At 43.1% G+C, this 22813-nt stretch overlaps 1 protein-coding gene across 2 annotated transcripts in view; it reads left to right on the top strand.

Annotated features, from left to right (window-relative positions):
- The window catches only part of LOC118370746 (catenin alpha-2), a 724633-nt gene that overhangs the window by 679561 nt on the left and 22259 nt on the right, over nucleotides 1–22813 (top strand). For both annotated transcript variants that reach the window (XM_052486587.1, XM_052486588.1), the window contains exon 15: nucleotides 19416–19597. In XM_052486587.1, coding sequence (XP_052342547.1) covers nucleotides 19416–19597 — 182 coding nt within the window. The remainder of the gene's footprint in view (nucleotides 1–19415; nucleotides 19598–22813) is intronic.

The following is a 22813-nucleotide window of genomic DNA, read 5'->3' as shown; positions in this document are numbered from 1 at the left end:
CCCCATTGTCATTTTTTCCTATTTTGTTGCCTTACAGCCTGGAATTAAAATGTATTTTTCGGGAGTGTGTATCATTTGATTTATACAACATGCCTACCACTTTGATGATGCAAAATATTTTATATTGTGAAACAAACAAGAAATAAAGACAAAAAAACTGAAATCTTGAGTGTGCATAACTATTCACCCCCCCCCCCAAAGTCAATACTTTGTAGAGTCACCTTTTGCAGCAATTACAGCTGCAAGTCTCTTGTTGTATGTCTCTATAAGCTTGGAAAATCAAATCAAATCAAATCTTATTTGTCACATACACATGGTTAGCAGATGTTTATGCGAGTGTAGCGAAATGCTTGTGCTTCTAGTTCCGGCAATGCAGTAATAACCAACGAGTAATCTAGCTAACAATTCCAAAACTACTACCTTATATACACACAAGTGTAAAGGGATAATATGTAAAGATATATGAATGAGTGACGGTACAGAGCGGCATAGGCAGGATGCAGTAGATGGTATCGAGTACAGTATATACATATGAGATGAGTATGTAAACAAAGTGGCATAGTTTAAAGTGACTAGTGATACATCACATAAAGATGCAGTAGATAATATAAAGTACAGTATATACGTATACATATGAGATGAATAATGTAGGGTATGTAAACATTATATTAAGTAGCATTGTTTAAAGTGGCTAGTGATATATTTTACATAATTTCCCATCAATTTCCATTATTAAAGTGGCTGGAGTTGAGTCCGTGTGTTGGCAGCAGCCACTCAATGTTAGTGGTGGCTGTTTAAAACATTTACATTTAAGTCATTTAGCAGACGCTCTTATCCAGAGCGACTTACAAATTGGCCTTGAGATAGAAGCTGTTTTTCAGTCTCTCGGTCCCAGCTTTGATGCACCTGTACTGACCACGCCTTCTGGATGATAGCGGGGTGAACAGGCAGTGGCTCGGGTGGTTGATGTCCTTGATGATCTTTATGGCCTTCCTGTAACATCGGGTGGTGTAGGTGTCCTGGAGGGCAGGTAGTTTGCCCCCGGTGATGCGTTGTGCAGACCTCACCACCCTCTGGAGAGCCTTACGGTTGTGGGCGGAGCAGTTGCCGTACCAGCTGGTGATACAGCCCGCCAGGATGCTCTCGATTGTGCATCTGTAGAAGTTTGTGAGTGCTTTTGGTGACAAGCCGAATTTCTTCAGCCTCCTGAGGTTGGTGGACCAATTCAGTTTGTCTGTGATGTGTACGCCGAGGAACTTAAAACGTACTACCCTCTCCACTACTGTTCCATCGATGTGGATAGGGGGGTGTTCCCTCTGCTGTTTCCTGAAGTCCACAATCATCTCCTTAGTTTTGTTGACGTTGAGTGTGAGGTTATTTTCCTGACACCACACTCCGAGGGCCCTCACCTCCTCCTTGTAGGCCGTCTCGTCGTTGTTGGTAATCAAGCCTACCACTGTTGTGTCGTCCGCAAACTTGATGTTTAAGTTGGAGGCGTGCGTGGCTACGCAGTCGTGGGTGAACAGGGTGCACAGGAGAGGGCTCAGAACGCACCCTTGTGGGGCCCCAGTGTTGAGGATCAGCGGGGTGGAGATGTTGTTACCTACCCTCACACCTACCCGCACATCTAGCCACTGGGATTTTTGCCCATTCTTCAAGGCAAAACTGCTCCAGCTCCTTCAAGTTGGATGGGTTCCGCTGGTGTACAGCAATCTTTAAGTCATACCACAGATTCTCAATTGGATTGAGGTCTGGGCTTTGACTAGGCCATTCCAAGACATGTAAATGTTTCCCCTTAAACCACTTGAGTATTACTTTAGCAGTATGCTTAGGGTCATTGTCCTGTTGGTAGATGAACCTCTGTCCCAGTCTCAAATCTCTGGAAGACTGAAACAGGTTTCCCTCAAGAATTTCCCTATATTTAGTGCCATCATTCCTGCAATTCTGACCAGTTTCCCAGTCCCTGCCAATGAAAAACATTGCTGTTCTGGGGATGGTATTCTCAGGGTGATCAGAGGTGTTAGGTTTGCGCCAGACATAGCATTTTCCTTGATGGCCAAAAAGCTAAATTTTTGTCTCATCTGATATGTTTGGGGAGTCTACCACATGCCTTTTTTTCTTTAAGCAATTTCTTTTTTCTGGCCACTCTTCCGTAAAGTCCAGCTCTGTGGAGTGTATGACTTTAAGTGGTCCTATGGACAGATACTCCAATCTCTGCTGTGGAGCTTGGTAGCTCCGTCAGGGTTATCTTTGGTCTCGTTGTTGCCTCTCTGATTAATGCCCTCCTTGCCACCTTGTGAGTTTTGGTGGATGACCCTCTCTTGGCAGGTTTGTTGTGGTGCCATATTCTTTCCATTTTTTAATAATGGATTTAATGGTGCTCCGTGAGATGTTCAAAGTTTTGGATATTTTTTTATAACCCAACCCTGATCTGTACTTCTCCACAACTTTGTCCCTGACCTGTTTGGAGAGCTCCTTGGTCTTCATGGTGCCGCTTGCTTGGTGCGTGGTGTTGCAGATTCTGGGGCCTTTCAGAATAGGTGTATATATACTGAGATAATGTGACAGATCATGTGACACTTAGATTGCACACATGTGGACTTTATTTAACTAATTATGTGACTGCTGAAGGTAATTGGTTGCACCAGATCTTATTTAGGGGCTTCATAGCAAAGGGGGTGAATATTCAAAACTTTCCGTTTTATATTTTTAAAACATGTTATTTTTTAAATTTCACTTCACCAATTTGGACTATTTTGAGTGAGTCCATTAAATGAAATCCAAATAAAAATCCATTTAAATTACAGGTTGTAATGCAACAAAATAGGAAAAACGCCAAGTGGGATGAATACTTTTTCAAGGCACTGTACATGCAAAAAAGCACACACGCACACACACAGAGACACAGAGACACACACACACACACACACACATATTCCCCCTCCCTAGCTGTCTTCTAAACACAGTGATTGGATAACACTGTTGATAGGTCAGCCATAAAATTGAACTCACTAGTGTCTGGGCAGTTTATTTCAAATGAAACAAATTCAAGTAATTCCGCAATGCCCCCGCCTGTGAAGAAACCTGGAAAGCGCCGTTCCTAATCCCCGCCGAGACGCTGAGTGTATTGGGCACGTGCTCTATAGTGCCACTGCACTAAGCTCCCAAGGCCCGCTCTTGTTGTTATCAGTAAGCAGAGGAAGGGATTTTTGGATAAGTGAATTCTGGAGAGCGGGAGAAGAAAAAAAAGGACCCTCACCTAGTACCTCCCCTCCCCCACCTCCTATTATGACATCCCAATTGGCCCCTGTGTTTCTTTGTAAAGCTCCATTGAGAAAGTTTGAGCACTAAACTAACCTTTTGAGCCGACATCTTTATTTCATTGACAGTTGGGGTGGATTCCCTTTAATTCAGCAGAGGAATTGGAACCAGACCTGTAAAATTGTCAATACACTTTTTACAGTCGTGGTAAACACTTCATTGATAGAGGTAAGAGGTGACATACAGTTGCGTGTATTGTGCCACAATCAGGGAAATGAACTCCTAAATACTTTTGCATAAGGCTTCACTGTTTGAGGTTGTGACTCTCCAATTAGACTTGATACAGGTATGTGACAGCCATACAGCCAGAGCTGGCCCTGTTGGCAAGATAGACAAGTCAACCTTTTTCTACCTCTGCTTTTTGTCATTTTTGTGTTTGCAGCTGCTAGCTGACCAAGATCCTTTTTATTTCAGTTGAGTTCTTGTTTTCACTGTGGTTTTACTGATTGTCAGACACTTCCTGTGTCAGTATGATTACATGGCCTTCCAGCAAGACCAGGTCTGGTCATAGTGCCACTGGAGAAAGGTGAACTTGGTTGGGGCAAACTTCTTTCAACTGCCTGCCTCCCTCAAAAGGGGGTAGCTCAAAATGTATGCCACCAAAAAGACTTCACACCCCATAAGGCCTTGCTGCTGTGACCAAGTTGCAAGTGATGTTCTTGATTGGTTTATTAGCAGTGTCGCTCTCCATTTGAACATCATCAATAAAGAATGGTGCCTGAGGGGGATGGCTGCCATTTTACCAATTGTGCGATTTTGTATGTTTTTTCGCATTGTTTGTAACTTATTTTGTACATAATGTTGATGCTACTGTCTCTTACGACTCAAAAGAGCTTCTGGAAATCAGAACAGCAATGACTCACCTTGAACTGGACAAAGATTTTTCTTTAATGAGTCTGATGTGAAGGATATAATGTTGAAGAAGAATGAAGAAAAGAAGGAAATACAGGGTGCCTTGTGAGAATTTGTCAGCGAGGGAGTAACCTGCCACTACCATTCATTCCATTAGCCAACATGTGCAAAAAAACTCGAGACCACTAAAGCTCTCCCTCGCCCTCCATTTGGCAAATCGAACCATAGCCATTATATCCTCCTGATTCCTGCTTACAAACTAAAACTAAAACAGGAAGTACCAGTGACTCGCTCAATACGGAAGTGGTCAGATGACGCGGATGCTACCCTATAGGACTGTTTTGCTAGTACAGACTGGAATATGTTCCGGGATTCATCCAATGGCATTGAGGAGTATACCACCTCCGTCACCAGCTTCATCAATAAGTGCATTGATGACGTTTTCCCCACAGTGACCCTACGTACATATCCCAACCAGAAGCCATGGAGCTAAAGGCTAGAGCTGCCACTTTCAAGGAGTGGGAAACTAATCTGGAAGCTTATAAGTAATCCCGCTGTGCTCTCAGATGAACCATCAACCAGGAAAAGTGTCAATATAGGACTAAGATCGAATCCTACTACACCGTCTCTGATGTTCGATGGATGTGGCAGGGCTTGCAAACTATTACGACTACAAAAGGAAAACCCAGCCGCGAGCTGCCCAGTGATGCGAGCCTACCAATGCCTTTTATGCTCGCTTTGAGTCAAGCAACACTTAATCATGCATGAGAGCACCAGCTGTTCTGGACAACTGTGTGATCACGCTCTCCGTAGTGTATGTTGACCTTTAAACAGGTCAACATTCACAAGGCTGCAGGGCCAGACAGATTACCAGGACGTGTTCAGAGCATTCGCGCAGTGTCTTCACTAACATTTTAAACCTCTCCCTGACCGAGTCTGTAATTCCTACATGTTTCAAGCAGACCACCATAGTCCTTGTGCCAAAGAAAGCGAAGGTAACCTGCCTAAATGACTACCGCCCCGTAGCACTCTCGTTGGTAGCCATTAGGTGCTTTGAAAGGCTGGTCATGGTTCGCATCAACACCATCATCCCGGAAACCCTAGACCCACTCCAAATCGCATACCGCCCCAATAGATCCACAGATGACGCAATCTCAATCACACACCACACTGCCTTTTCCCAGCTGGACAAAAGGAACACCTATGTGAGAATGCTGTTAATTGACTACAGCTCAGCGTTCAACACAATTGTGCCCACAAAGCTCATCACTAAGCTAAGGACCCTGTACTCCCTTTTCACCCACGACTGCGTGGCCAAGCACAACTCCAACACCATCGTTAAGTTTGCAGATGACACAACGTTGGTAGTTCTGATCGCCGACAGCGAACACACCCCCATTTACATCAACGGGGCTGCAGTGGAGCGGGTCAAGAGTTTCAAGTTCCTAAGTAAGCATTTCATTGTATTCGGTGCATGTGACAAATACAATTTGATTTGATGTGATTTGTTTACCTCTGCTTTGCGTTTGCCATGTAAGCTTCATATGCAGGTTGTTTTTATTTCATTGATTAACATTTAAGTTCTGACCCTTGTCTCTCAGTATTCATGACCAAGCCTATGTTTAGTGTTGGCACACTAGATTTAATGACACAGATAGTAACAACCTTACATTTGGGAAGAAATTACAATGATACAGAATTTCTCATAATGATAATTGGAAAAGGTCAGATTTGTCAAAGCAATATGTAAGCTGCAGATGTTCTATCGCTCTAAAGTCAATACAATCCAAAAACTTGGGGCTCTATTCAATCGGTATCGCCGAAGCATTACAGATTGTGTGCTCGAAATTGAAAGGTAATTTCTGATTGAGCTGACATATGCAGCATTTACTGTGAATGCAGTGTCTGCTAATATTTTAATCACGCTGTAACACTGAATTTCCGCAATACAGATTGAATCAGGTCCTAGATGTTATGTAATTGTTGCATACTGTAGCCACTAGCCACATTTACAGTTGAAGTCCGACGTTTACATGCACCTAAGCCAAGTACATTTAAACTCTGACATTTAATCCTTTTAAAAATTCCCTGTCTTAGGTCAGTTAGGATCACCACTTTATTTTAAGAATGTGAAATGTCAGAATAATAGGTGAGAGAATGATTTATTTCAGCTTTTATTTGGTGGTCCTTCTGTAGCTCAGTTGGTAGAGCATGGTGCTTATAACGCCAGGGTAGTGGGTTCGATTCCCAGGACCACCCATACGTAGAATGTATGCACACATGACTGTAAGTCGCTTTGGATAAAAGCGTCTGCTAAATGGCATATATTATTATTATTATTATTATTATTTCTTTCATCACATTCCCAGTGGGTCAGAAGTTTACATACACCCAATTAGTATTTGGTAGCATTGCCTTTAAATTGTTTAACTTGGGTCAAACGTTTTGGGTGGCCTTCCACAAGCTTCCCACAATAAGTTGGGTGAATTTTGGGCCATTCCTCCTGACAGAGCTGGTGTAACTGAATCAGGTTTTCTAGGCCTCCTTGCTCGCACATTCTTTTTCAGTTCTACCCACACATTTTCTATAGGATTGAGGTCAGGGCTTTGTGATGGCCACTCCAATACCTTGACTGTGTTGTCCTTAAGCCATTTTGCCACAACTTTGGAAGTATGCGTGGGGTCATTGTCCATTTGGAAGACCCATTTGTGACCAAGCTTTAACTTCCTGACTGATGTCTTGAGATGTTGCTTCAATATATCCACCAAATATTCCTTCCTCACGAAGCCATATATTTTGTGAAGTGCACCAGTCCCTCCTGCAGCAGAGCACCCACACAACATGATGCTGCCACGCCTGTGCTTCACGGTTGGGATGGTCTTCTTCGTCTTGCAAGTGTTCCCCTTTTTCCTTCAAACATAACGATGGTCATTATGTCCAAACAGTTCTATTTTTGTTTCATCAGACCAGAGGACATTTCTCCAAAAAGTATGATCTTTGTCTCCATGTGCAGTTGCGAAATTAGTCGGGCTTTTTTATGGCGGTTTTGGAGCAGTGGCTTCTTTCTTGCTGTGCGGCCTTTCAGCTTATGTCGATATAGGACTCGTTTTACTGTGGATATAGATACGTTTGTACCGGTTTCCTCCAGCATCTTCACAAGGTCCTTTGCTGTTGTTCTGGGATTGATTTGCACTTTTCGCACTAAAGTACGTTCATCTCTAGGAGACAGAACGCGTCTCCTTCCTGAGCGGTATGATGGCTGCGTGGTCCCATGGTGTTTATACCTGCGTACTATTGTTTGTACAGATGAACGTGGTACCTTCAGGCATTTGGAAATTGCTCCCAAGGATGAACCAGACTTGTGGAGGTCTACAAAGTTCTTGGCTGATTTCTTTTGATTTTCCCATGACGTCAAGCAAAGAGGCACTGAGTTTGAAGGTAGGCCTTGAAATACATCCACAGGTACACCTCCAATTGACTCAAATTATGTCAATTAGCCTATCAGAAGCTTCTAAAGCCATGACATAATTTTCTGGAATTTTCCAAGCTGTTTAAAGGCACAGTCAACTTAGTGTATGTAAACTTCTGAACCACTGAAATTGTGATACAGTGAGTTATAAGTGAAATAATCTGTCTGTAAACAATTGTTGGAAAAATGACTTGTGTCATGCACCAGGTAGTCCTAACCGACTTGCCAAAGCCATAGTTTGTTAACAAGAAATTTGTGGAGTGGTTGAAAAACGAGTTTGAATGATTCCAACCTAAGTGTCGGTATACTTCCGATTTCAACAGTATCATGTAGATTCAATCTACAACTAGAATAGCTGTATGTAGAACTAAATCCGGTAATGACCTAAATGTTTGGATGTTCAATTGTAGAAGCAGAACATATAGATGCAGAACAATGTAAAAGTTGATGTGGGCTACTTGATTATGGCTGTAAGTGTGTGCGCGTAAATGTTGAATGATCAGTAAAATTCATAATGAGGGGCAATGGTTTAGAGCTACAAGAAGATACATTGAAAGGTATGGTCATGTGGTCGTGAAAGTGGGAGAGTGCTAGTGTTGAAATCTCCCAAAAACTGTATGCAAATATGTTTCTAGCTCCAAAACGTAAGATTTAAGTATTGAATTCAGATGTATAGAGGAGTGATGAGTAAACTCAATGAATCATTTAACAGGTTACGCAGATCCAATGCTATTGCAATACACCTCGGTGTACGGGTTGGCGCTTCAACAAACGCCTTGAAAATAAATGTCAAGATACATGTCTTAGAGGCTGCCAATTCACACACAATCGTTGGGCCCAAAACTGATCATACATTAGATTGGTCGACATGGGAAGATTCCTCAGTCGTCACTGCAACCGGTAATTATAGAGCTCACCGTTGAAAACTAAACTCGGCAACAACAAAGAAATGTCCCTTTTTCAGTACCCTGTCTTTCAAAGATAATTCTTGCTCAATGAACCATTAACAATTAATGAACATGCACCTGCGGAACGGTCGCTAAGACACTAACAGCTTACAGACGGTAGGCAATTAAGGTCACAATTAGGAAAACACTAAAGAGGCCTTTCTGCTGACTCTGAAAAACACCAAAAGAAAGATGCCCAGGGTCCCTGCTCATCTGCGTGAACGTCCCTTAGGCATGCTGCAAGGAGGCATAAGGACTGCAGATGTGGCAGGGGCAATAAATTGCAATGTTTGTACTGTGAGACGCCTAAGACAGCGCTACAGGGAGACAGGACGGACAGCTGATCATCCTCACAGTGGCAGACCACATGTAACAACACCTGCACAGGATCGGTACATCTGAACATCACACCTGCGGGACAGGTACAGGATGGCAACAACAACTGCCAAGTTACACCAGGAACGCACAATCCCTTCATCAGTGCTCAGACTGTCCGCAATAGGCTGAGAGAGGCTGGAATGAGGGCTTGTAGGCCTGTTAGGCAGGTCCTCACCAGACATCACCGGCAACAACATCACCTATGGGCACAAATTCACAGACGCTGGACCAGACAGGACTGGCAAAAAGTGCTCTTCACTGACGAGTCATGGTTTTGTCTCACCAGGGGTGATGGTCGGATTCACGTTTATTGTCGAAGGAATGAGCGTTACACCGAGGCCTGTACTTTGGAGCGGGATTGATTTGGAGGTGGAGGGTCATGTCATGGTCTGGGGCGGTGTGTCACTGGACTGAGCTTGTTGTCATTGCAGGCAATCTCAACGCTGTGCGTTACAGGGAAGAGATCCTCCTCCCTCATGTGGTACCCTTCCTGCAGTCTCATCTTGACCTGACCCTCCAGCATGACAATGCCACCAGCCATACTGCTCGTTCTGTGCGTGATTTCCTACAAGACAGGAATGTCAGTGTTCTGCCATGGCCAGCGAAGAGGCCGGATCTCAATCCCATTGAGCATGTCTGGGACCTGTTGGATTGGAGGGTGAGGGCTAGGGCCATTCCTCTCAGAAGTGTCCGGGAACTTGCAGGTGCCTTAGTGCAAGAGTGGGGTAACATCTTACAGCAAATCTGGTGCAGTCCATGAGGAAGAGATGCACTTCAATACTTAATGCAGCTGGTGGCCACACCAGATACTGACTGTTACTTTCGATTTTGACACCCCCCTTTGTTCAGGGGCACATGATTCCATCTCTGTTAGTCATATGTGTGTGGAACTTGTTCAGTTTATGTCTTTGTTGAATCTTGTTATGTTCATACAAATATTTACACATGTTAAATTTGCTGAAAATAAACGAAGTTGACAGTGAGAGGACGTTTCTTTTTTTGCTGAGTTTACTAACGTTGAACATTATGTTTAAAAGAGAGCTAACATGGTATTTTAAAATACATGGTTTGATCTGGTCAACTCGGGTTTCACAATGTCTTGGTCAGCGACGTCACTGGTCTGGAATTAGCAGCTAGATGAATTTCTCTGTTCGCTTATCCGCTGTCGTTTTCAGTGTGGTTTCGGATTTCTGTACGGAGTGAGGATTTCAACACAGTACATACATTCTGCTGATTCACACAGTGCATGCATATACTGTAATTTATAAAATATACTGAATAAATATATTGGGGAAATATTGGATTATAATAATTGAGAAAAGATCTAGGTTTTCAAAAAGTATGTCAAGTATTTTATTGAATTAATGAGCACCACCGGAGAGAGGATGTGAGGAATTAACACACCTCACGTAGGCTTTATTCTTACCAGGAGATAGTGTGCAGCTAACGACATTTTAACCAGATTATTTGCTACAGGGAAGGACTACCTGAACTTGTCCAATAAGAACACTTGTTTTTGTTTTCTGTTGCAAAACATTCTGCTACGGTGTGCATTAATGAATAGACCCATGCTCCTCACTATCATGGCAGTGTCCACCTGCTCCGCTGGCACCCTGTATAATTAGTGATCAGTGAATAATAGATGTGGCGGGTGAGGGAATGTTAATGTCTGACCCCTGACTGTGGGTGTCCGTGGCGGCGGGGTGCTGAGGCGTCGCTCACTGTCAGGATGGGACCGTCTCTCTCTCTCTCGGTGTATGCACTAATCTGTCAGGATTGATTCCACTTGGAGTTTAATACAGGACTTCTTCCCACCTGCCCTCTGGTTGGCTGCTCAGTCTCACATTAAATGTGATATTTAACAGAGCGTGTCTGTATTCAGTGTCTATAAAGAGTGCTACAGGAGAAAGCTTCCGCTGTGGATTTTCCCTCTTGACTTGTGATGTTGGTTCCTGTCGGGTTTAATTACAGACCAACACTACCGTGTGTTTACGTTTTACCTACCGCCATTCTCACCCACCCATGTTGTTGTTTATGAGGATCGGCGTTATGTTGTATGGTGTGTGTTTTGAAACAGAGCAGCTGAACAAAATCTAGCTGCACTCAACACTGTAGGGGTTAGGTTTTGTTTATGTGTTTGCATTGGTTTAAACAGAGAGGACGAGGTGAAGCGAGAGGGATAACTCTGCCCAAAATCTGTCTCCTCCAGTGGTTGGTGTTTTTTCTACTCGCCACACAACTCGTTTTTGTATAGAGGTAAATGAGTTTGCTCAACAAAGATATAAAAGCTTATTTGCTACATGAGTTTATTTCATCGGATATACGTTTTGTAATGCTTAGGTTGTCACGAGTGTACTGATATAAGTAGGACTCGTGACATCCCGGTATCTTTGAGAAAAAAATACTTTATTTCAGAGTTGTGCTATCCGGGATCCTTGCGACATACCCTACCTTAACCATAACCGGTACTTTAACCATTTTACATTTCAACTTCAATTGGTTAGGTATGTCCCAAGGATCCCGGATAGCAAGGACCGTTGTGGTTGTTCACACAGGTATCTGCCCTCTCATTAGCTAGAATGGTCTCACCTGACTTTTCACACTTTTGTTTTAGCCCTGAACAAGCATATCTGAGTCATCTAATTGGTTGACAAGTTGAATCAGGTGTGCTTCCTCTGGAATAGATCAAACACAGCCTTATACTCAGCTGGCCCCTCCCCGGATTTTGTGTTAAATACTCTACAACAAAGCTTTCTTAGTGTCCAACAAGCTTTCTTTAACCTAGTTCTGAACACCTCCAAAACAAAGGTTATGTGGTTTGGTAAGAAGAATGCCCTTCTCCCCACAGGTGCGATTACTACCTCTGAGGGTTTAGAGCTTGAGGTAGTCACCTCATACAAGTACTTGAGAGTATGGCTAGACGGTGCACTGTCCTTCTCTCAGTACATATCAAAGCTGCAGGCTAAAGTTAAATCTAGACTTGGTTTCCTCTATCGTAATCGCTCCTCTTTCGCCCCAGCTGCAAAACTAACCCTGATTCAGATGACCATCCAACCCATGCTAGATTACGGAGAAATAATTTATAGATCGGCAGGTAAGGGTGCTCTCGGGCGGCTAGATGTTCTTTACCATTCGGCCATCAGCTTTCCCTGGTAGTCTAATGGTTAGGATTCGGCGCTCTCACCGCAGTGGCCCGGGTTCGTTTTCCGGTTAGGGAATGAATACATTTTTGGGGGAGGCAGGTAGCCTAGTGGTTAGAGCGTTGAGCCAGTAACCGAAAGGTTGCTAGATCGAATCCCGAGCTGACAAGGTAAAAACCTGTTGTTCTGACACTGATCAAGTCACTCCTGTTCCTAGACCATCCTAGACCATATGTGTTCTTGAAACTTCTTAGGGATTCAATTTTCGCCTAAAATGACATGCCCAAATCGAACTGCCTGTAGCTCAGGCCCTGAAGCAAGGACATAGGTACCATTTGAAAGGAAACACTTTGAAGTCTGTGGAAATGTGAATTGAATGTAGGAGAATATAACCCAATAGATCTGGTAGAAGAAAATACACCATCTTTGAAATGCAATAGAAAGGTCCCACATCTAGCCATCACTCTGGTTGTAGTTGAGTCCACAAATGGCAGCAGTGTATGTGCAGCTATTGGCTGTCATAAAAGTCGCTGGAAATTGCTAAATGATGTCATGACCTAATTTGCATAATTGGCCACGTGCATGTCATTGTGATGGAGGCTGTAGGAGAGAGGAATAACGTCGTGGGAGAGACACATTTTGTAAAAAAAAACACCATAAATATGTTTAGAACAAATTTACTTTCTGTCAATTCTTGTTTTTTTTCATGTCACAACTCCAACCCTCCTCCTTTATCCGAGCTTGGGACCGCTAAAAGTGACCCAATTATATTTTAAAAATAAAGAGACACTATTATTGTTTTTCTGCCCACTTTTGCGGAGTTACATTTAGTTTTTTATTTAAAACATTTGCCATAAGAAAAAGTTTTTTGTTTAGTTTCAGTAGGTTAATTTGGTTTGGTCATTTAAAAATTTTTTTTAACATTATGGTCCACTTAGGAGCCTACAACAACACAGTAAAACATGAACATTTTTAACCATACATTTAAAAAAAAAAAAAATTGTTTACAATCTACATTAACAATCTAAATGGACCTAAAACAGACAATAGAAAAAACTGTCAATGGCAATGTGAGAATGATGGTAACTAGTCTGGCTATAATTCAGGTTAATTGTTTGTTTTTTCCAGATCCCCCACACACACACACACACACACACACACACACACACACACACACACACACACACACACACACACACACACACACACACTGTACAGGAGGCGCACCGTACGCATGTCACACACACACACACACACACACACACACACACTGTACATGAGGCGCACCACGCATGTCACACACACACACACACACACACACACACTGTACATGAGGCGCACCGTACGCATGTCACACACACACACACACATACACACACACTGTACTGGAGGCGCACCACGCACACACACACACACACACACACACACACACACACACACACACACACACACACACACACACACACACACACACACACACACACACACACACACACACACACACACACACACACACAGGCTGTGCTGGCTCACAGACAGAGTGGGTCATCGTCATTTTGGTCAAGGCTCTCTATGGCAGGTTCAGCAACTGAGGGAGCTGACTTAACTGAGAAGCAGCTGATGTGCCAAAAAGCTGCAAAACATTATCAGGCAGCTGGTGCTCATAGCAAGCCTCGCCAGACAGCTTCAGTCCATATCGAATGTACAGGAGGGAGTTAATGGTCTGCAAGGACATCCGATTTCTAAGTTTGCTTTTTACCACACTCATCTGGCTGAATACTCTCTCGACTTCAGCATTGGACTGTGGCAAGGACAACACAGACTCAGCAGCCATGGCAAGTTCTTGAAACGGGTTGATATCAGCTACATCCCTGAACTTCCACATCTCACTCCAGAAGCCCAGTGTGTTTTTTGTCTCATTCCATTTACTAAGATGGATGGCACGCCATTGCTTGACAAGCTTGTCCATCTCTTCAGGGGAGAAGCCAAGGAGCGTGGCTATTTTTTCTATTTCTCCAGGGCTCTTATTGTTTCCTCCACGTTGAAAACTGACATGTACTGCAATGCTTCAATGTTGTCCGGCAGTCTCACCCTCAACTCATTAGTGAGGGAGACGGTGAAGGCTACACTCCGTTTTTCGGACATTGTTTTCATCCTCAGGCGCAAGGTGGAGCTCAGCTGCCTTTGACTCAAAAAGGTAACCAAGGTATGGTTTGGGACTGATGAATCCATCTATTGGCCCTTTGAGTACATCAACATTTGCCAGTGGATTCAACACCCTGCTGCTCACAGACTTGATCAGGCTAACCAAGCTGTCAAGTAGCTTAAGAGGATCTACTTGCTCTCCCTCAAAAGCATTGATGGCCAACTGTACCTCACCCAGCACTGACTTCAAAAAAGTAATATACAATATGTTTTGAGGATCACTGTAAATGGAGTATAAAACCTCAGCCATGTAGCAGTGTTCACTGGACTTGGTGACTGCGAAATGCAGCGTGGCACACACCTGGGTTATCTGTAAAGGTTTCTCCCCACAGTTGATGGTCTCATATATGGCCCTGTAGGCCTCTCTGCGCTTTGGAGACACTGAAAACTAGTTATAAGTCTCTCGTACCAAGTACTCTACACTACGGGGGATGGTGTCATTGGAAGCAGGACTTACAGCAAGCTGCAGAGAGTGGCACACAGCGAATAACAACCAGATATTTGAGGCCATACACCTCCTTCAGCACTTTATGGACCCCATTATTAATCCCCGTCATAACAGAGGCATTGTCAGTCCCTATCCACAGGAGTTTCTCTTTCCCGAGGAAAGCCACAACAGCACAGGCCATATATTTGGCATCTCCTCCGTCCAACTCAACAAGCCCCAGAAATATTGATACAATTGTCTGTTTGGTGTCACTAAAGTACCTTATCACAACCCCCACCAGGTACATTGAAACGCTTACATCCGTGGACTCATCGAGGAGGAGGCTGAAACGCTGGTCACCCACATCTGCGACCAACTGTTTCAGAAAGTATGGTGCTAGAACACCATTAATCATTTCTGTGCACTTTGTCCTGTTCATTTTGAAGTGGGTAGCAGCAGCGGAGTCTGAGAAAGCAGCTCTACATGCTTCTCCAATGTAATCACATGCCAGCATGGAACAGTGTTCAGCGATAACTAATGCCATGGTGGCCTCAGACTTTTTTGCTGAGTACATTTTTTTACCATAATTGGCAGCTTGTTTTGGGTGGAACTGTTATAAGGCTCTGCCTTTTGAGTATGTTTTTGAGTTGCCATGTGTTTTTTTACATCACTAAGTTTGGTGTAGAAATCAGCCTTACAATACAGGCAGTATGCCCGTGTATCATCTCCAATATACGGCTTCAACCAGCCTTTGAATTCAGGGTGTGATTCCCACTCCTTTCTGTATTTTTGAGTGAACAGTTTAGACTGAGACATGATGAGCTAGCCAGCTAGATGTTTAGCTTATGTCACAGAGAGGCACACACACAGTGGACAAGGTGAGTAAGTGACTGAGGCTGTGTGAGTCAAATGCAGTGATTTATTTTTGTGCAGTGATTTATTTTAGACAACATTTTACATATTCATCCCGCCCTGAATGTAAACCAGGGCGGGATCAGCCAGCGGCGGCTTCCCGCATGCGCGATTCATTTGCAGTCTTGACGCGGAGGGGTGAACGCCTCCTGCTCTGACTGCAGCTGGGAGGGACTGCTGCGTGAGGACTGGGCCGACTGAGTGCTTTGGGATGGGATGGGGGCCCCCCGGCAGCACCCGCTGCTCGTTGAGAAGAGTAAGAAGGATACGTGCTTTCACGTCAGAGTCTCCAACAGTCTCCAAAAACACCAGAGGAAGTCGCTAGATTTATCGCTAGTTGATTTTTGAAAATGTGTCGCTAGAGGGTTCTGAATGCTCGCTAAGTTGGCAACACTGGACGAGACGCCTTTATTTAACCAGGTAGGCCAGTTGAGAACAAGTTCTCATTTACAACTGTGACCTGGTCAAGATAAAGCAAAGCAGTGTGACAAAAACAACAACAACACAGAGTTACACATGGAATAAACAAAAGTACAGTCAATTGATAAAGGAGGTAAGGCAATAAATAGGCCATAGTAGCGAAGTAATTACAATTCAGCAAATGAACACTGGAGTGATAGATGTGCAGATGATGATAACTGACTTGCCTAGTTAAATAAAGGTTAAATAATTATTTTAAATATTGTTTTATTAAATCAGATTTCCCACCAATGCTCCTTATAGGACACATCACTACACTCTATGCTCCTCTGTAAACTGGTCATCTCTGTAGACCCGTCGCAAGACCCACTGGTTGATGCTGATTTATAAAACCCTCTTTGGCCTCACTCCCCCCTATCTGAGATACCAACTGCAGCCCTCATCCTCCACATACAACACCCGTTCTGACAGTCACATTCTGTTAAAGGTCCCCAAAGCACACACATCCCTGGGTCGCTCCTCTTTTCAATTCGCTGCAGCTGGCGACTGGAACGAGCTGCAACAAACACTCAAACTGGACAGTTTGATTTCAATCTCTTCATTCAAAGACTCAATCATGGACACTCTTACTGACAGTTGTGGCTGCTTTGTGTGATATATTGCTGTCTCTACCTTCTTGCCCTTTGTGCTTTTGTCGGTGCCCAATAATGTTTGTACCATGTTTTGTGCTGCTACCATGTTGTGCTGCTACCACGTTGTTGTCATGTTGTGTTGCTACCATGCTGTGTTGTCGTGTGTTGTTGCCTTACTATGTTGTTGTCTTAGGCCTCTCTTTATGTGGTGTTGTCTCTCTTGTCGTGATGTGTGTTTTGTCCTATATTTATATTTGATTTATTTTTTTGTTTTGAATCCCTTCCCCCACAGGAGGCCTTTTGCCTTTTGGTAGTCTGTCATTGTAAATAAGAATTTGTTCTTAATTGAATTGCCTAATTAAATAAAGGTTAAATACAAATACAATAAATACATAGAACGGCTGCGGGTCCCCGAGGAGAGGTTTGAGAACCACTACTCAAACGCCAGCCTGAGGCATGTAAACATGGGCACTTGCCAAATTCTTTTCTCCTCGACTCCTTGCCTCATGTCCTCTCCCCTTGCCTCCTCTAATCCCATTGGAGGAGAGGGTCCGAGGTGAAGGTCCTTGGATCTTCTCCACCGATGCGGTTTAAGAACCTTGTGAGGAGAGAGAGGACGCAAAGCATCAAGAAAACACTCATTGAGAAAGAGCCCTGGTCCAGCTTGCTCTGAAACTGAAACCAGCAAGGCTCCAGTGGTGAAATGGTTCCACTTCGGCAGCACTGACAAAAGTATCATATCTGGCTCCGAGACTGTAGAGAGGGAGTGATCAGTAGGGTGACATCTGGTGCTGTGTGATTGAGAGAGCAGTGTCTGATGGCACCTAAAACAGTTTGGCCTCTCTCACGTTCTCTTTCCTTCCGTTCTGAGGTACTTTATGAGAGGAAGACGAGTCATTGGTGGTTGTTATTCTCTTCCTCACACCTCCATGGGTGAAAGGTGATACACGGTCACGCTGAGCTCATCCTGCCGGTCACCCCCACACACCAGCTTTGCTGTGAAAGAAATGTGGGATGGGATGTAGACAGACAAAACGGACGGAGGAGAGAGGGGAGAGGAGAGTAAAAGAGGCAGATGCTTATAAAGACAGTCTACGTGTTATGGCGAGAGTTTATAGGCTGTGCATGGAAAACCTTGCTTCCGGGGTCCCTACCTCACATCTCCTCCAATGAGCTTTGAGAGGAAGCTGAGAAATCGAGGAAAGGACGGAGTAGGAAATCATTAAGCATAGAGTTTACTGTACACTATAAATATTGAAATCTAAGCAAACCTAAATATCTTATATTGAGTGATAATTCACCTAAATGCATTATTTTTTTCTTACCAAGCTAAATTATCTAACGTCAGTGGCATATTGTTTGGTTAAAATAAGCAAAACTAAGCATTAAGCATATAAGTCACTTATCTTATTTCAAGATTCTTTTCAATATATTTTGTCTTAAGGTAAAATATCAAAATATCTCGAAATTGTCACGCCCTGACTGTAGATTGCTTTGTATGTTTCTATTTTTAGTTTGGTCCGGGTGTGATGTGGATGGGTATTCTATGTTGTAGGTCTAGGTTTTCTGTTTCTATGTGTTTGGCCTGGTATGGTTCTCAATCAGAGGCAGCTGTCTATCGTTGTCTCTGATTGAGAGCCATACTTAGGCAGCCTGTTTTCCCATTTTGAGTTGTGGGTGATTATTTTCCGTTTAAGTGTTTTGCACCATACGGGACTGTTTGGGTTTTCATTTATTCTCTTGTTCTTTTGTATTCATTCTTGATTAAAAGGTATTATGGATACGTACCACGCTGCATTTTGGTCCTCCTCTCCTTCCACCAACGAAAACCGTTACAGAAATAAGATAAATGACTTGAATTAAGCCTTAGTTTAGCTTATTTTAACCGAACAATCTGTCTTTTGTAGGTTCAAATAAGCACAATTATCAGCCAATAATGTTAGATAATTTAGCTTGGTAAGAACAAAAACACATTTTAAGTGAATTATTACTCAATATATAGATATTTAGGCTTGCTTAGATTTTCACTTTTTGCAGTATAAGAAGGGCGAGGTTAAGAACAATATCAACCATGCAATGGATACCTCATCTTTCCTTTCCTTCTCTGTTTTGGATCAATATTACAAACCTAATAGAGCCCGACTTACTCTTCTCCCCTGCACTCACCTCAGAACGTTGAACAAATACATTATTCATTGACTGGTATAAGAAGTAAAGTAATTAGACATTTATCTCACAAATAATATCGGACCCTCTACTGTGCTGGTGACCTTGCTTAGAAATGTATGCCATTTCAGACTTGCCTCGATTGGCTACGGCAAGAGAGCAAAATGTATTCTCATAGCAAAATGAGCAGAGGAATGGATTTTTCCCTTTCACGAGTAGAAGATGTCAATGGGTTTTGGGAGCGCTGGTTGATTAATCGCCAAGGTTATAACTTAGGAAGTCTTTCAGAAGGGCAAAGTCAAACGCTTATATCTATTCCCGTTGAGTATACTAAGGAATATATCCTCAACGTGGCAGCCCGCTAAATATTTTAAGATCAATTGATGCTTAATCTTCAGTGTTTGTTGTATCAACGTTAGCCTTTTCACGGCCCCTGTTAAATTGTTTGATTATTCCTTCTCTCTCTCTCCACTCCTTCTCTTCCTCCTCTTTTTGACTCCCCTCCTCTACCTCCTCCTACAACCTTCCTCCTCCGACCCCTCTCAGGCCATCATGGCCCAGCTGCCTCAGGAGGAGAAGGCGAAGATCGCCGAGCAGGTGGAGAGCTTCCGGCAGGAGAAGTGCAAGCTGGATGCCGAAGTGGCCAAGTGGGACGACAATGGCAACGACATCATCGTCCTTGCCAAGCAGATGTGCATGATCATGATGGAGATGACGGACTTCACCAGGTACAGTAACGATGTGGCTGAAGAGAACCTAGTTGAAGTGACTGGTATTCCTTATGAATGTCAATGTAATAATAATAATGTAGAATTACTAGAATGGGTGTCACCATTCAAGTCAACAGGTTTGTTATGGGTGGACCAGTGGCCATTTGCAAATGATGCATTACAATACCATGTCAGCTATATTTGAGTGTGCCCGTAAATCATTCATTAAGTCTTGCAATGGAAACCGTTTACCATTGAAGTACCAAACGGAAGCAAACAGAACGAAACCCGGGAGGGACCTACATGAATTCAATAGAAACTCTAGTTCGTTGAAAAACATTTTCCGTTTGGAGTAAACAGTTTCTGTTGCTAAAAGGTTTTGCAAAAGACAAAACATGTTGCAACAGACTCGGGAAAATGAATACCTGGGGTAAATCAAGATGGCAGCCTGGCAACAGTAAATTAATGTTTGGTTTGGCTCAATAGAATTGGTTTATTATGTAGGATAGGATAGGATGAACTTTAATGTCCGAAGGGGAAAATTGTCCTAAACACACAGTACTGCTGTATACAAAATACACACATGTACATTACACACTTAACATAATACATACATTGCACGTTGCCCTTATCATCATACACTTCTCATATAGCCACATACATAATACTTTGCATATTCCCTTATTCTGTCAGTGGCATACAGCTCAGCTTTGCATATTGCCATTTAGGTATTTGATGGACATGGGAATGAAGGTGTGCTTATATCTGTACCTGTAGGAGCCCTATAGCGTCTGCCTGAGGGGAGGAGCTGATACCAGAGTGAAGTACATGGGAGGGATCTGAAATGTATTTTCTGCACTTGTCTGATAAACGGTCTGTTCAGAAATAGTCTGTAGGGAGGGATGTTGCCTCACACCCATGACCTTCATTGGCGGTTTGTATCAGACGGGCAATTTGAGATTCGAGTTGAACTGATAAATTGCCAAACCAGACTGTAGTTATATGTACATTATCCTAAAACAAAATATAAATGCAACATGCAACAATTTCTAAGATTTTACTGAGTTACAGTTCATATAAGGGAATCTGTCCATTGAAATAAATTCATTAGGCCCTAATCTATGGATTTCACATGACTGGTAATAAAGATACCGTATGCATCTGTTGGTCACAGATACCTTATGTAAAAAAAAAAAAGGTAGGGGGCGTGGATCAGGAAACCAGTCCCTATCTGGTGTGCCCACCATTCACCTCATGCAGCGTGACACGTCTCCTTCGCATAGTCGTTCAGGCTGTCGTGGAATGTTGTTCTCTTCAATGGTGATGCGAAGTGTGAAATGTCTGTTAAGTATGCAGGCCATGGAAGAACTGGAACATTTTCAGCATTCAGGATTTGTGTGCAGAACCTTGCGACATGGGGCCGTGCACGGGGCCGTGCTGGAACATGAGGTGATGGCGGCGGATGAATGACACGACAATAGGCCTCAAGATGTCATCGTGGTATCTCTGTGCATTCAAATTGCCATCGATGAAATTGTGTTCGTTGTCTGTAGTTTATGCCTTCCCATACCATAATCCCACCGCCACCATGGGGCACTCTGTTCACAAAGTTGACATCAGCAAACCGCTTGCTGACCCGACGCCATACACATTGTCTGCAGTTGTGAGGCCAGTTGGATATACTGCCAAATTCTCTAAAATTACATTTCTCTAAAACTACATTGGAGTTGGCTTATGGTAGAGAAATGAACATTCAATCTCAGGCAACAGCTCTGGTGGGCATTCCTGCAATCAGCATGCCAATTGCACGCGCCCTCAAAACTTGAGACATCTGTGCCATTGTGTTGTGTGACAAAACTGAACATTTAGTGTGGCCTTTTATTGTCACCAAAACAAGGTGCACCAATGTAATGATCATGCTGTTTAATCAGCTTCTTAATATGCCACACCTGTGTCAGTTGGATGGATTATCTTGGCAAATGAGAAATGCTCACTGACAAGGATGTAAACAAACAAACATTTTACAGAAATAAGCTTTTTGTGAGTACAGAACATTTCCGGGGTCTTTTATTTCAGTTCATGGAAAATGGAACCAACAACTTTCATGTTGTGTTTATATTTTTGCTCAGTTTAGTATTTTATATGTTCCTTACCTTCACAAATCTCATCTGTTGTGTTAATGGTTTGCCATGTTCTGTTGTTCCCAGTTCCTAGCCATGCTAATTTGTCCTTTGTGCATTCATTTGAATTGAAGTATTACTAGTTATGAGTGTGACTAGTATCGGTATGGGTAGGATCAGCAACCACACACAGGCAACTCACTTCGCTACAGGCTGTTCGGGGCTTTTTGTCACAGCCCAACACTAAATCAAATCAAACCCACATGATTCAACAAATAACGAGCCTTTGATTGGATGAATCAAGTGCTTTAGTGGCTAGGCTGGAACAAATCGAAATCCAGGTCCTGCTATTGGTCAGGATAACAGGTGTGGGCTGTGTAGAACAGCAGCAGCTACCTGCCATTACACATTGTTTTTCTGTAGATTAACAGAGATCCAACAGTATTTTATTCCCATTGAGTTAGACAGAATAGAATGTAGCCAAACCAGGATGATTGTGATCCTGTGTACTGTTTACAGTGTGGATGTTCTTTGGAAGGCAACAGCTTGCCTCCGAGCCCCCACCATCAGTATATCATGTCATAGCCCTGTGCTGAACCCAATGTTCCTATTCCAAGGTATGGCACTATGATTCAGTGGACAGAATATGCAAGCTCTGCAGAGCTCAAAAAGGGAAAGATTTGCTTCCCAAATGGCACTCTATTCCCCATAAACTCAGTTTTTCACAATTCCCGACATTTAATCCTAGTAAAAATTCCCTGTCTTAGGTCATTTAGGATCAGCACTTTATTTTAAGAATGTCAAATGTCAGAATAATAGTAGAGAGAATTATTTATTTAAGCTTTTATTTTCTTTCATCACATTCCCAGTGGGTCAGAAGTTTACAATTAGTATTTGGTAGCATTGCCTTTAAAATGTTTAACTTGGGTCAAACGTTTTGGGTAGCCTTCCACAAGATTCCCACAATAAATTGCGTGAATTTTGGCCCATTCCTCCTGACAGAGCTGGTGTAACTGAGTCAGGTTTGTAGGCCTCCTTGCTCGCACATGCTTTTTCAGTTCTGTCCACATATTTTCCATAGGATTGAGGTCAGGGCTTTGTGACGGCCACTCCG

The sequence above is a fragment of the Oncorhynchus keta genome, chromosome 29, assembly GCF_023373465.1.
Source record: "Oncorhynchus keta strain PuntledgeMale-10-30-2019 chromosome 29, Oket_V2, whole genome shotgun sequence".
NCBI classification, from domain to species: domain Eukaryota; kingdom Metazoa; phylum Chordata; class Actinopteri; order Salmoniformes; family Salmonidae; genus Oncorhynchus; species Oncorhynchus keta.
The sequence above is the reverse complement of the archived record's forward strand: the minus strand, read 5'-3'. Positions and strand labels throughout refer to the sequence as shown.